The sequence below is a fragment of the Eutrema salsugineum genome, unplaced genomic scaffold (genome assembly GCF_000478725.1).
Source record: "Eutrema salsugineum unplaced genomic scaffold, Eutsalg1_0 scaffold_5, whole genome shotgun sequence".
NCBI classification, from domain to species: Eukaryota; Viridiplantae; Streptophyta; class Magnoliopsida; order Brassicales; family Brassicaceae; genus Eutrema; species Eutrema salsugineum.
The window spans coordinates 1,163,628-1,179,353 of record NW_006256612.1 but is presented as its reverse complement, the minus strand read 5'-3'; the positions used below and the strand labels follow the sequence as shown (position 1 = coordinate 1,179,353).

Genomic DNA, 15,726 nt, shown 5'->3' with positions numbered 1-15,726 from the left:
GAGTCAATGATTTGTTAGTACGAGAAGTTTCAAAAGAACAAGTTAAATAGGCTGCCTTCTCGATTCAACCTGCTAGTGCTCCTGGTGCAGATGGAACGACATGATTATTTTTTCAACCCTACTAGGATATCATTGGCGATCAAGTCACTTCGAAGGTTTTGGGCTTTTTCAAAGATGAGTCTTCCCTTTGGAGTGAAATTTCACGCAGTTACGCTTAATCTTGAAAAAGGTTGGTTCACCTTTGATGTTAGACCTGCACCCCATCAGTTTATGCTTGGTCCTAAACAAAATTATTTCAAAGATTCTGGTCAACCTCTTCTTCCCAAGATAGTTTCTCCCAACCAGTCAGCCTTTTTGTTGGAGAGGTTAATTTGTGACAACGTTTTAACTGCTCATGAATCTTCCCATGCTTTAAGAACTCATCCTCGCATCTCCAAAGAATTAAAGGCAATCAACACTGACATGTCTAAGGCATAAGACAGGGTGGAATGGGGCATTCTAAATGCTATATTGGTGGTCTTAGGATTTCATCATAAATGGATAGCCTGGATCATGTTTTGTGTGAGAAGTATCTCCTACACGGTTCTCATGAATGGTCAACTGTATGGTCTGGTAATTCCAGAGAGAAGTCTAAGGCAGAGAGATCCTTCATCTCCTTTCCTCTTTCTTCTATAATCGCATAAACATTTATAAAAATTTGTTTAAGAGAACTTCTTTTATTGATGCTTAAAAAATCATCTCAAAAACTAAATACAATAACTCTGATCTCTGATGTCTCTTATGCGACTTCATAAAAGACATATATATATATATATATATATAGTGGTAGCACAAATTGCTAAACACTTTTCCTTTTTCTAGTAGACTTAGATAACTCCTAAACTAATAAGGAAATATTCCCTTCTTATCTCTAACCGACTTGTTAAAAACTTCTTGAGCCTTAAGAAACCAAAGCTTATCCAACATTCTCCCTCTTAAGCTTTGACTCTGTCTTGGACATCTCTTCAACACTGATTAAGCTCCTCACCTCAGCAAAATTTAATCCTTGCCAAAGCCTTAGTGAGAATATGGCCTTCTGCTCCACTCCTGGTACATGCTCCACATCAACTAGTCCATTCTCAATGCACTCTCTTATGAAATGGAAGCGTTTGTGTATGTGAAACACCGGATTTCTTGTGCGCGGTTATCAATCTGGATGACAACTTGTTCAGTCTTCCATCCTGTAATCTCGCTAGAGTTCTTGGAGCCAGATTGCTTGACGAGCTGCTTCTGTTGCTGCCATGAACTCTGCCTCACAGGTTGAAAGTGCAACTGTTTCCTGCTTTTGCGAACACCATGTGATTGGTGCAGAACCGAAATAGAACATATGGCCTGTGGTGCTTCTTCCATCGTCTTGATCAATGTTGTGGCTGCTGTCACTAAAGCTAACAATCTTCTTTGATCCTTCTCGCTTGAACCTTAGGCCGTATGAACTAGTTCCCTTGAGGTAACGAAGTATGTGCTTCATTACTTCACCATGTGACTTTCGAGGACTCGGCATATACCTACTAGCCACACCCACCGAAAATGCTAAATCAGGTCGTATGTGTAGTAGGTACCTTAGACATCCAACATTCCTCCTATAAGTCATAGGGTCTATCTCTGTCTCTCCTTGAGCTCTAGACACTTTAAGATCAAACTCCATAGGTACTTGAGTTGGATTGCAGTTCTCCAAACCAGCTTCCTTCAAGATTCTCCTTGCATAAGCTTCTTGTTTGATTTCGATACCATCTTTCCCTTGATAAACTTTGATGCCGAGGTAATAGGTGAGTCTTCCCAGGTCAGACATCTCAAACTTAGATAACATCCCAGCCTTGAATTCCTTAATCTCTATAAGGCTATTACCTGTTACATAGAGGTCATCAACATAGATGGCAATGATCAGTAGACTATCTCTCTCTTGCTTGCGATACACTGAATTCTCCTTTGAGCATCTTTTGAATCTCATGCCCTTTAAAATCTGATCCAGCTTCGTATTCCAAGCCCTTGGAGCCTGTCTCAGACCGTACAAAGCTTTTGAGAGTTTGTACACCTTGTACTCTTCTCCTTTAGCTTCAAATCCTTATGGTTGACTCACATAAACATCCTCCTTCAGTCTCCATGTAAAAATGCTGTTTTTACATCTAGATTATGGATTTTCCATCATTGAGAGGCTACCAAAGAAATCAACAATCTGATTGTCTCTATGCGAGCTACAGGTCCAAAAACTTCATCGAAATCTATATCAGATTCTTGCACAAATCCTTTTGCTACAAGCCTCGCCTTGTACTTGTTGATAGTGCCATCTGCATTCCTTTTAATTTTGAAAATCCACTTCAGACCGATGACTTTTGCTCCACTTGGCTTAACGACCAGAAACCAAGTCTTGTTTTTGTTGAATCGATCTTTTCCCTGCAAGCTTTTCTCCATTCTGATAAGGCTTTAGCTTCCTTAAAAGTTCTTGGTTCATCGTTTACTAACAGCAAAAGATTCTCACATTCTATCGACGCTTGCAAAACGAAATCGTCTAAGTGTCGTGGTTTTACTACAAGACGTGTCGACCTTCTCAGTGGTTGTTGCTGCTGAGGCGAGTTTTCTGTATTGCTTTCGTCAACCTGATCAGTTTTGGTATGATCAGTTTCATGTTCATTAGTGTCACTCGACACCACCGATGGTGTTGTTCGACACCTAGTGTCGCTCGACACCGCTGATGGTGTTGCGCGACACTCATCGCTTCCTTCAGTTTCTTCATGATCATAACCGATTACTGCAGGTCCTTCTCCTGTATCAATAATCTCTCCCCACCTCATCCGAAACATACCTAGATCTCTCTTAGATCCATCTTTCGTCCTGTTCCAGTTCCACTCTGCTTTCTCGTTGAATACTAAGTCTCTGCTCACCACTATTCTTTGTGTTGTTGGGTTGAAAAATCTGTATGCCTTGGATCGTGACTCAATCCCAAGGTGTACTAGCGATTGCAACCTGTCATCTAGCTTCTTAAGGTTTGTTACTTCCACCTTTGCATAAGTTAAACACCCGAAAAATCTGAGATGACTAAGGCTTGGTGTTCTTTCTTTCAGGCTCTCATAAGGTGTCATGTTCTTAACCTCGTTTGATGATGTAAGTTGAGTGACGAACCACCTCTCCCCAAAGATAGTTTGGCACCTTCATAGCTTTGAGACTACTCCTTGTCATCTCCATTAAGGTCTTGTTTCTTCTCTCTACTACACTATTCTGTTGAGGTGTGTAGGGAGCAGTTGGATGCCTCCTAATCCCACTTTGTTCGCAGAACTCCTGAAATTTCCTTGAAGTAAACTCCCCTTCTCTATCTGTCCTTAGAGTCAGGATTGCTTTCCCTGGTTCCTTTTCCACCAGACCTTTGAATGCTTTGAATTTTCCATATGCTTCATTATTCTCCTTTAAAAGGATAGACCACATATATCTTGAAAAATCATCAATGATCACAAATATGTACCTATTGTGAGCGATGTTTGGTGGTGTTATTGGACCACACAGGTCCGCATGAAGCAGTTCTAGGGGTTTAGATGCTCTAAACGCAGCTGTCTTTGGGAAAGAATGTCGAATTTGCTTGCCCACCAAGCAGGATTCGCACAATTCCTTCTCTTTTCGGATTTCGGGTAGTCCATGAACCATCTCGTTTTGAGACATAGCCTTCATCTTCCTGAAGCTTATATGTCCCAATCTAGCATGCCATCTCCATATCTCGTCTTCCACCTTCGACTGCAGGCACACAGGTTTTCCAATTTTTAGCTTTATTTTGTAAAGCCGATTTGGAGACCTTGTGACTTTAGCAAGTAGCTTCTTGTCTGGATCTTGGAGTGTCAGATAGTCCTGCCTCATCCTCACATCGCAGCCGGCTTCTATAGCTTGTCCTAAGCTAAAGATGTTGCTTTTGAGGTCAGGAATGTAGTAGATATTCGTGACAAGTCTCTGTTCGCTGATTTTTGCTTTGAAATAGGATAGATCTTTTACCTTCTATTTGAACGCAAGAACCATCACCAAACTTGAATTTTCCCTTGATATTTATGTTCAACTCGGAGAAGTATCCTTCTTTTCCTGTCATGTGGTTACTTGCTCCATTGTCGAGATACCAAACTCCTTCTTCTTCTTTGTTTGCTTCAAAGTTCTTTGGAATTAGTTTCTCTTCGTTCAGAAACACAACTTCATGCATATATAGTGCTTCATCCGCTTCTTCCGTCTCCACCATATTCGCCTCTTGTATTTTCTGTGCTCTCTCCGGACAAACTGAGGCGAAGTGGCTTGGTTTATCACACCTGTAGAAAATAACCTTCGATCTATCCTTCTTCTCCTTCGTCTGATCGTTTTGGTTTGATGCTCTCTCTTGCGAATTAAACCTTCCACCTCTGCCTCGTCCTCTGCTTCCTCTGCCTCCTCTTCCATGTCCTCTCCCTCTTGAGCCGAAACTACTTTGTTCTGAGTTCACGTATAGCAACTTCCCTTGCGTATCTCCTTGATTCTCATCATCGAGAACCCTTTCTTCATATGCTTTGAGTCTACCGATGATATCATCAAAGCTTGTTGTCTTTAGGTCCAGTACTTTCTCAAGAGAGGCTACGATGTGGATAAACTTCTCTCTTGGTAAGCTATTGAGGAACTTGTTCACAAGCTTTTGTTCCTCTATCGTCTTTCCAAGTGATGCAGCTTTTGAAGCGAGTTCCAATAACTTCCCCGAGAAGTCATCTATTGAGTCTGAATCCTTCATCTTAATTCCTTCGAATTCAGACATTAGGGTTTTGAAGTTGAGCTTCCTTGACGCGATCTGCTCCTAGGTTTCGTGATTTGATCGCATCCCATATGCCCTTTGCTGTCTCTTGTTTGCCGACTTGCAAAACAAGGGACTCTGGGATCGCTTGGAACAACATGCCCGTGGTGATGTCATTCTTGGCAGCGTCGGTTGAACCTGGTTCGATCGTCTCCCAGACTTTGTGAAATCGGAGCAGTACCCTCATATTCATTGCCCACACCATATAGTTTGATACGACTATGTCTCCCATCTCCTCGTATCGTATGATCTTCGTGTTTATACGATTAGGATTTTGGATCGCTTAGAACTCAAGCTCTGATCAGATATATTAAAAGCGAGTTCAAAATAAACAATAGAGGCCCCTCATTGAGTTTCACCTGGTTAATTACCTCTTACCCCTTAATGATAAAATTAAATATAGTAAATTAATTAATTAGGAAAATACTTACCAAAATTAAAAAAAAAAAAAACGTGTGGACCTCTTAATTTTAATACCGGCCCATTTGTGCGATTTAACCTAACATATGTAGCTTTCATAACCTATATAAATAAATATAGTCTCTCCCTGCATCTCCAATATTGTGTTAGAAAACCTTACGTTTTTTTACTCAAACCCTAATAGTCTTTTGCGTTCGTAGGATCGTAGTTAGGTTATTCAGGATATGCTTTTTTTTTTGTTTTGATATTTTTTTTTCTTTGAACGAGGTTGTTCATCGACGACAATTAGTACTACCGTTTTGCGAATTGGTAAGGTTTTTTGTTTTCTTATCTGTGATTTGAAACTCATCTTTGTCTTTGTGTGTTCTGATTTTTGATTGTTGCCTTTTACCTTATTTTGTAACGATTATGATTGACTATTCTAACTTTTTCAGGTTTGAATATTTCAGTTGTGTGTCTCTAAATACGTATGTTCTGTTATTTATGTTTAGCGATAAATTGATTTTATTCTTTGCTCTTGAAGATTGTTTACGCTCTTTTGGAAGCTTGTCACGTTTTAACATGTCTCTTCTTTGTCGAGGTATATCTTAACTTTGCTTTCTATTTTCTAACTTTATGTTCAGTTACTAATTGATCAAAGAATTTATGTTTTCTTTGGTTTTGATCCTCTAGGACTGTTCCTGTGGATTGTGTTTTATTATTCTGAGATGGTTGCGGGAGGTAAAGACAAAGACTAATCCAATGAAGCTATTTTGAGATAGTTTTCGTGGACTGTTCCGGTGAGATTTGATTTTGTATTATGTTCGTTGTTTTTTTTTTTTAACTTTTTGTTTTGTTTTGATCTGTATTACTCTCTAGGTGATTATTTTTTATTGTTTTTGTTCATTTGTATTGCTCTAATGATCTGCTTTTTTTTTCTCGATTTGATGTTAGGCAAAAGTTGAAATTTATATGGTATATGTGTCCTCTTTTGTTCTTCTTCGTTTGATTTTTTTTTTCGATGTTTAGGTGCTGGGTTTAGTAGATTTGTGAAGATATCGAAAGTGGTTCTTCTTGGAATTTTTTTGCAAACAGAGACTTGCCTGCTTCTGAGAAGAAGAGGAAGCTAGCTAAAAACTTCCGATGAAACAAGAAATGGAGAGGTAGTTCAAAAAGAAAGCAAAGAAGCAGGACCATGAAAAGTTGATCACAACGGCTTTGAAATCTGTACTTCTCTACTGACTCACTGACTCTCAGATCCATCGTTAATTTCTTTGAATCTTTATTACCAATCTTATTCTCAGATATTCCAAAGCTTTAGTCACTTAAAAATCTTGGTTTCCTGTGTGAATTTATGGTTATTATTGGTGAAAATAATATTTTTTTTCACTCATATGTTTTCTGATTAGTTTATTATTTGGCTGTATATGTTTTTTGTTTCTTCTTAGGTGTAAGCGTTTTTCCTTTCCATCTTCCAGATTACGAGGTTTCTTTTGATGGTGGTGTTGGCCTAGATAAAGGTTGTCGACGTACTCACTTTACGGCTTGGTTGTAGTGTATCGTTTGTTTCCAGGGGCTAGCCTTCTAGGTTTTTTTCTGGATCGCAAGCATAGGCCATGGAAGACTTGATGACGAATAAGTATGTTGCTATTCTGTTTGGATCTTCATGTTAAATTTTGTGCTGATATCGATGCTTCTGAATTTCTATTCCTCCCTCTTTCTCTAATTGTTGTCAACGTGAAACCCTATTCTTAGAACCCCTAGAAATGTCTGATAATAGCACTATCCGGTGAAGCCATGTTCTTAGTTATCACCTACTCTGATACTCCAATCACTTTCTCCGCCGTGGAACCTCTCCATCCCGTTCCATGTATGCTTGCTTCACCGGAGCTCAACGAGGGCTATTGATTCGAAATCGAGGAGATGAGGTAATGCTCGGTTTATTTTTGTCTTCTGATCTGGATTAGTTTGTGCTGTCTTCTTTGTGTATTGTTTTCGTTGAAGATTGATGGTATTTGTTTGTTTTTTACCCTTTTTTACAATCACGCAACATTGATTTTTCTTAAAAATTGGCTCTCATCTTTCTCATTAACACCATTGGGTCCACCAAAGAGATTTTACATAAGATTATGTTAGACTTATTTAAATTTAAGTGGTATTTTTACCACCAGAAAAAATTTTAAGTGATTTTCAGTTGATTATTTTTAAAAAAGGTAACAAGATTAAGAAGATGTCGAATGATAGTTTTCAGTTCATGATTATTGATACAGTTATATGCAAATGACCGGATTGATAATTTCTTTGTGTGTTCCTTTAGGTAGATAATTCCTCATTGTTAACTGATAATATGTTTTGTTTTTCAAACTTTTTGTTCTAATCTTCGGGTCACCAGAGAAGAGCAAGAGAAAGAAGATGATGATAAGGATTTCGACTGTGATCCTTTGCCTATTATCTATGTTTGTTTCTTTCTCATTAATCTCATACCTCACATCCAAAAAATATCTATTTATTCTCTTTTGATATGAAATATGTAATTGTTAATTTCTATGAAGAATTATTAAGGAACTGAACAATTATGTAGAGAATACAGATTCTGGATATTTGTCAGTCCGTGACAATTTTGCTGATCACACGGTTAGTGTTTTATAGGTACTAGCAAACAATCTTTCATTGTTTTTATCAAAATTTGATGGGGATGAACATTGTCTGGGCTTACGGAACGTTGATCAGAGATATTGATGAGATGGGCAGTGGAAGCAACGTTGATTTCTCGATTAGAGAGGTGCAGTAGATTTATTAACACACTACAAGAATGCAGGCCGAATTCCTACAGCAAATATCGTCGTTTAAGCGTAGGAAAGAGCCCTTTTCTACCCAAAACCAACGATTACTGTTTATAGGAAATCGGCCGTCGGAAATTATAATTGGTAGGAAAATTGTAGGGAATTTCCTACGAAAAATACCGTAGGAAATTCCCTACGCACAATTACGTAGAAATTTTGTAGGTAAATCTTGACGAAATTCCTACTAGTTTGTTACGAATATTTTTCCTACGATAATTAACCTACCTTTATACGACGGATACTTCCTTCCATTTTTTGACAAAACTAACCTACTAAAAATCTACGGATATCTTCCTGCCATTTTCCTACGAGATTTTCCTACCACATTTTAATAAAACCTACGAATTTACAAACAGATTACCTACAAAACCATATGAATGAAATTATGTGAAATCATAAATGAGATAAAATTGGAGAAATTAAAATCATAATAAAAGTTCAAATCACATAACCACAATGTTTAACAAGATAACATAATGAAACTTTTTAACTAGAGAACCTTTATCATACACCAAAAACCAACCCTTAAACCTTTATCATACACCAAAAAAAAACCTAAGCATTATAACACAAACACTAACCACCACATCTTCAGCCTTGTCTTCCTGTAAACTCCTACTCCTGCGTCTCATCATCTTCAGCATTGTCTTCCTTTGACTTTTCTTCATCGGCATCCTCATCTTGGACGATCTCATCCTCTGCCTCGGCATCCTCATCATCTGCCTCGGCGGCCTCAGCATCTGCCTCGGCCTCTTCATCATCTGCGTCCTCCTCCTCGCCCATTTGATCCTCTGCCGGAGCTGATGGAGGAACCATATCAGGAAACTTGCTAAGAAGGAGCTTGTTGCATTCCATTAGATACTTAATTTGTGCATCTTTCTCAGCTTCAGATTTCTTCATAGTCTTTATCACCTCTTCTAATGAATCTTGTGTCTGATTCTGAGTAGCCTTCGTGGAAGATATGCCTTTGCCATCAGCCATAGTACCAATCCCAAACCGCCGACCTCTGACCTTGGGAATTTGCTGGAAATGAAAAAAGGATTGTGAGGAAATGGTGTTAGATAAATAGTAAAATAAACAATGTAAAAACCAAGTCATCAAAATCTGTTTCCTTACACTACACGAAACAGACATGGAAACTATTATTCAAAGGAGACATGAAATGTTGTGTTCATGAGGCATGATATGAACAAGCAGACTTCGTCAAATAACCAAATTAGCCATGATCATGTCCAAATGAAAAAAAAAAATATCAACTACAATCAGTGCTACCAACATGACGCATGAGCCGAGACATGAAATGAGACATATGAATTCTCTATTACTAAAATGAGACTATAATGACAACATTTTAACTAAGTTCTGAGGTATATAATGATAACATATACCTCAAGACTGCATTTATCTCGGCTTGAGTAAGGATTTGTGAGCCTTCTCCTTGAGTTTGTCTCTGCGTAGCAATCTCCTCCAGCCTCGCCTTAGACTCATTCATGATCTGTCTAGCTTTGTTATCAGGTATGGTCTTTGTCTTCTTACAGGTGTGGACATCCTCAATGAATGTCAGCATGTCTGGCTCTTCTCCATTTCCTTCCACCATCTGCAATTTAAAAAAAAACAATGAAAAGAGTGAAACATAGAAATGCAATAACCCGAGAATGAAAAGAATGAAACTAAAGTGATTTACCAGCTCATCCCATCGCCTTTCCAATGTTTTAGCTCCATTGTTGTGTATGGCCTGGCCTAGTCCATTTCTTAGACTTTTACGATTCTTGGAGTTCTTGGCAGAGGTTTTTTTCACATGTGATGAGGCCCACATCTTCAGGTAACCTCCAAAGAGAGACATCTGAGACTTCATCCAATCTGGTGCATTGTTTGGATCTTTCTTCTTCAGAGTCTTCTTCCACTCATGCAAGTTGGACCGAAATGATGCATCGGCCTGAAGGTCATAAGCTGATCTCACTGTTTCGGTGATGGATGGATCCCAATTAAACTCTTGCTGCAAAATGTACAACAAGTTGTAGAGAACTCACTGCAAAATTGATCAATCAGACTGAACCAGCTAATACAATTAACAATGAATGTAGAGAACTCACCGCAAATGCTCTGAACCATTGGTTTTTCACAGCAATTGGAAGGCTACAGTAAGTGGGATATGATCTTGGGAGATAAGACTTCATCATCTTCAAAATCTGTTTAGTTATCTTCCCTATGTTGTCATGTCTAAACCTAAAACATATTAGAGATTAGTTAGTAAGCAAACACTTAATGTATATCTAACATTTACGATGACAATGGAAGTGTAATCTTACCAAGTGGCTCCTCTGATACGATCAGGATGCAAGTAAAGCAAATTCTGTCGCCCAGGAGCAAGCAACAGGTCGTCGACGGAGCACAAGGTCTCGGTACGGGTTTCAGCTGCTTCGGGAATCCTGGGTGAGATTGGTTCTTCGGTGTCTCTTTCAAGAGTTGACCGGTTGACCTGAGGAAGACTCTGAGACAGAACGAATCCGTCTAAGGTGAATGCTGGAGTTGAGCTATCTCGGAGAGACATGAACCGCTCGAAATCTTCCCGGGTATGTTCCTATATACAAAGTTAAACACAAACTATTGTATTAAATCAAAAGAAATCAAAAGAGATTGAGCTTAGAACTTGAAATAGAAAGTTTGTGTTAAACACATTTCATTTTGACAACTCATATGCTTGTTCAAACCGAGAATCTCAAACATGCAAGCAGAGAAATGAGAGTTTTACAGTGAAATTGGGAATGGGTGGAGAGTTGGTTAAGCCTGTCATATCTGCTGTGTCTCCGGTGGTAACCGAAGGCGGATTCCGGCGGGTTTTAGAGGGCTTTCAAGGTTTCCGGTTACCGGCCATGGTGTATCGTTAACAAAACAGAGGCAAAGATTGCTGCTTTGAACAGAGAGGAAGGTGAAAGAGGAAGAACTCGAAGTTGGCTGTTTAGGAGATAATGAAACACTTAAGAGATTCTGGATGATATAAAATTAGGTTTATGGTTTAGCGTAGGTATTTGGTAGGGAATTGGAAGATACAATTAAGAATTAGCCAGTTTATTTATTAATTTGTTTGGTACTCTAATTGGAAGGAAATTGGTACGAATTGGGTTGGTATAATTACAATTACTTTGGTTAAGTGATATAGGAAGGGAATTCGTAGAGAATAGGTCGGGGATTCCACGTTTCCCACAAAAACGACATTCCACATTGTCTGCTGTTGATTTCCAATAAATCATACAATTTTCAATGCAAACATCGATCATCTGATATGGCAAACCAAGACCAGAAACAAGTTTCTCAATCGCGTAATACGAGGCAGGTGCTAAATTATCTTCTGGCAAAATATCTTTCACAAAATCAGCAATAACATCTACACAATCCTTAGACAAATTGTAGTACGTCTTGATAGTCATCATCCTTGTTGCCATTGACAATGGAGAATGACCTTCCTTACAGCCTTCATATAAGGGATGCTTTGCTCCATCAAGCATATCAAAAAATTTCCTTGTCTCTAAATTTGGTTCCTCTACTCTATTTTCTTCTTGCATAAACACATCATGAACCATCTGTACCAGACACGGACAGATGATTTTACCACTGTTTAAACATGTGTCTTGATTTGTTGCAAAAGTCATAAATTCAGTGAGTCCTATAGCAAACTCATCTGTAATTTTTCCAGTGGATGAATCCCACCTATCATTGTACATCCACGCTCGTGGATAATTATTTTCCATATTTTAAAACTAAACCCATTTATACTTATTCTAAAAAATATGTATTTTAAAAGGGATGAGGTGAAATTGCCTTAAGTAGATAGACTCTTATTTATAATGCACTTTCCCCTGCACAATTTATGGGAGTACTCGATGTGGGACAAACAACAATGAAAACTTTTTACAGCGGTCCGAAATTTCCCTACCGTTTTCCCACAATATTTTTTGACGAAAAAATAATCGTCAAATTTGCGTAGTAAAATACCTGACGACATACCCACAAATATATTGGTCGGGCAAACTCACCAATTTCCTACCAATATTGCACCATATTTTCTACAAATATGTGTTTGGTAGTCATTTTGTAGGAAATTACCTACCAATATCTTGACGCCTTTGTTTGGTCGGAAATTTCCTACCAAATACAAATGATCTTACTTTTTTGTCAGTGTTTCGTTGGAAATCATTCATAAAGTACCCTACCAAATATTTCGTAGTAATTTTTGTAGGAATTCGGCCTGCATTCTTGTAGTGACACAAATTAATAAAATATGATGTTTTGATTCTTTAGAATCTATACATCTGAAATCTGACGAGGTATCTTAAAGGAAGAGTATGAGGCTAAATCTTGCAGTTACAAAGTATATCAACAGAATCTGATTTGGGGTTTATAGAGTTAACGATGTGAAACTATACATCAGGCAGCTTTCCAACTTTTCTCACCAGCTGTTAGCGAAGCTGTTCTCTCATGCTATGATTTGTTTTCGTTGATAATTTAAGGCGTATGGAAGTTAAGGTTACAATCAAAATTATGTGGAGAAGATAAACAAAAAAAAACCAAAATAGAGGAATACGAAGAAGAAAATTTCACACATGATAGGATTTTGTGGTTATGCATGTGACGAGGGGAGAAAAAAAGAAAGAGGGAGAAACAGAGGCGATGATGATGAAAGACTTGGCTTTTGAAGTTCAAATAGATCACAATATATAAAAAATGGTGGCTAGAGCGAGTGAGTTAGAGAGAAAGAACTGCACTGCGAAATTAAAAACTGTCAAGCACACGCAAAGTGGCATGAATTTGATAGCGTAATCTATCAATGGTTACAAGTATACCAAAGCCATAGTTGAAGAGCTCAAATTAAACCTAAAACGAAAGGAAAAAAAGTGAATTGTGACAAGAATCACGGATTTGAACCAAACAAAGATGAATATTTGCACGATAATTGAATATTTACTACCTTTTTGTTACAATTCAGGAGTGTTGGTTGCTTATGATACAGATCAATTTTTTTAATCGGAAAAAGAGAGGAGATAGGTCCTGATTACTACCAGATAATGAAGCAGCAGCGCAAGATCAGTATGTAACGCATTGGGTACTTACTCGAGAATGGGATCTTTCAAGGATGGTTGACGGAGATAGGTCTCGAGGAGTGAGGCTTAGCTCAAGAAGTTTGCTCTGTATGACGGGATTTATGATTACTTGATCTTTGCCAAACTCGGTGTTCATTTTTTTTGCTGTGGTCTGTTCAAAGAATTACATGTTTGTTTTTTTTGAATCATTAGAAGGTTCTGGACCAAAATTCTAGATTCCGGATCCAGAAATAAATACATGTTCATGTCACATCAAAGCAACATTTCTTTTGAATTTCTCATTTTGGAGATGTGTTATTCGATTATCAAGAGAATATTGTCCTAATCTGGTATTGAAAACAATGAAATTAACATTTGAGATATTCATATGGCATTATTAAGTTCAGGTGTAATTACTGAGTTGGACCATGTAAGAAAAGTAGGAATATTTAACTATTCTTTTGTATATATGCAAACTATATGCATTGGTGATTTAACTATAGAAAGAGGTTTCGAACAAAAAAGAAGAAAAAAAATAAGAAAAGGAATAAGTCAAAAACCGAAAGATAATTAAGGGGCAGAAGAAGACAAAAATGAAAGGTTAAACATGTTTTTTACCTATCTTAAACTAATTTCTCTTTAAAAGTAATTTACAACCTTCATAAGAATTAACATTACAACACGTGATGAAATATGATTTGGAGGAGAAGAGCAAATAAGGCAGATGAACAAAAAAGGAAAAAAATATGGGAAAGGGAAAGAAATCCAAAAATTTGCTCTTAGTTTCTTTTGGTTTAAACACTAAATCTCTAAGATAAAACACACATACCATTAATTAGAAAATACTACCGCGAAAAATTAACCAAATAACATATTTTTAAAGGAACTACAGAAAAAAGAAATTAGCCAAATACTTTTTAAAAGTACAATTAGAATCAAAATATCAGTGGAAGAGTAAATCGTTTAAATAACAACTTTAAAAAGGTCAAAGTTATAGTTGACAAAAAAATGTCAAAATTATAATGATGAAAGAATTAAAATTTGAAATCATGAAAAATAAAATTTTAGACTATCAATTTAATAAGAGTATAAGATTAGAATAAGGGAGAACAAAAAATTATATCATTTAAATAACATTTTTTAAAAAAAAATATTAAAATCAAAAACTGGATAACAACCAGAAAAGAAATACGTTAGCCTAAAAATTTCATGGTCTGTTTTCTAATTTCAACATGCCTTATAATGAGACTACCTTTAATGAAACTGATTATCTAAAAATATATTAAATTATCAATTATCGAATGAGACAAAGACGCATAAGAAGAAGAAGGAAAAAAGTCAAAAAGACAATGAAGGAGTCGAAAAGACAAGGAAGCAAAAGAGGACAAAATCATATAAAATCCGGAAGAAAAAAAACACAATATAAATGGAGAAGGATAAGAATAGGAATAAGAAGATGCGGAAGATGAAGAAAAAGAAGAAAAGCAGAGGAAGATTAAAATTAAAAGAAGTTAAATAAGGCAAAGACAAAGAAAAATTTGAAAATCATTAAATGAATAAAGCGACATTTAAGAAGAAGAAACCCGGAAAAGGAGGTAGATAAAATATAAAAAAATCTTCAGATAAGGAGAGTGATGATGAAAACAGAAGAACACGAATTCAAATAAGCCTATTAATTTGAAGCAGGAGAGGAAGAAGATAAAGGTCGGAGAATATGAATATGGTAAAAAAAATTCAAACACGATGAATAATAGAAAGAAAATACAAGGAATGAGATAAATAAAGCAGATAAAGACGAAGCAATGAAGCAGAAGAGAAAACAAACAGATGACTAGATATATAAGAGTAATAAAAAGAAGAAAGAAACAAAAGAAAAAAGACGGGAAAAAATTGAAGAAAAAGAAGGAGGAGTTGGATCTTAAATCGAAGACGAAGGAAAAGGAAAAGATGAGGAAGATATAAAAAAAAGGGCGAGGGGAAGAAGAAGATGAACCTAATGAAGAAAAACTCAGAAAATACAAGGACACGAAAGTTAAAGATGAGAAAAGAGACAAGAAGATGAATAGACAAAGTATGAGAAGATGAAGATGCAGAAGGAGACTAAGAAAAATCAGAAGAATTAGGAACCAGAGAAGACAAGAAGACAAATGTGACGTATGAGGAGAAGTCGGAGAAATTCTTTAAAAAAGCATGGAAGCTACAAGGAAACATTAGTTGAAACAGTCAAGATTTTTTTGACGGCGAAGAAATATGTGATTGATATGAATATAAAAATAAAGAAGGGATAGCGAAGATGTTTAAAGGAGACAAGACTAAACTTATTTATTGTGGAAGTTATCTTTCATGAAGTAGAAGAAGAAGAAGAACATGTAGATTCTCGAGGAAGAACCAAGGGATATCTAAACTAGGAATCCAGAGAGAGAGAGAGAGAGAGAGAGAGAGAAATGGAGGGAGGGCCATAGGGTTGGAGAGGAGAAAGAGAAAGGGGGGGAGAAAGAGTTCAAGTTCTCTGGTACATGTAATTGATTGATATTACAACAATTTTCGGCCATATCTTCTTTGTCGTTAAATCTGTATAATACAG

At 36.9% G+C, this 15,726-nt stretch overlaps 1 protein-coding gene across 1 annotated transcript; it reads right to left on the bottom strand.

Moving 5' to 3' along the window:
- Positions 1-1,231: 1,231 nt before the first annotated feature.
- On the bottom strand, positions 1,232-1,987 carry LOC112083880 (uncharacterized mitochondrial protein AtMg00810-like). The gene has a single exon (XM_024151983.1). The coding sequence runs from the start codon at positions 1,985-1,987 to the stop codon at positions 1,232-1,234; it is 756 nt and encodes a 251-aa protein (XP_024007751.1).
- Between the last annotated feature and the right edge of the window lie 13,739 nt (positions 1,988-15,726).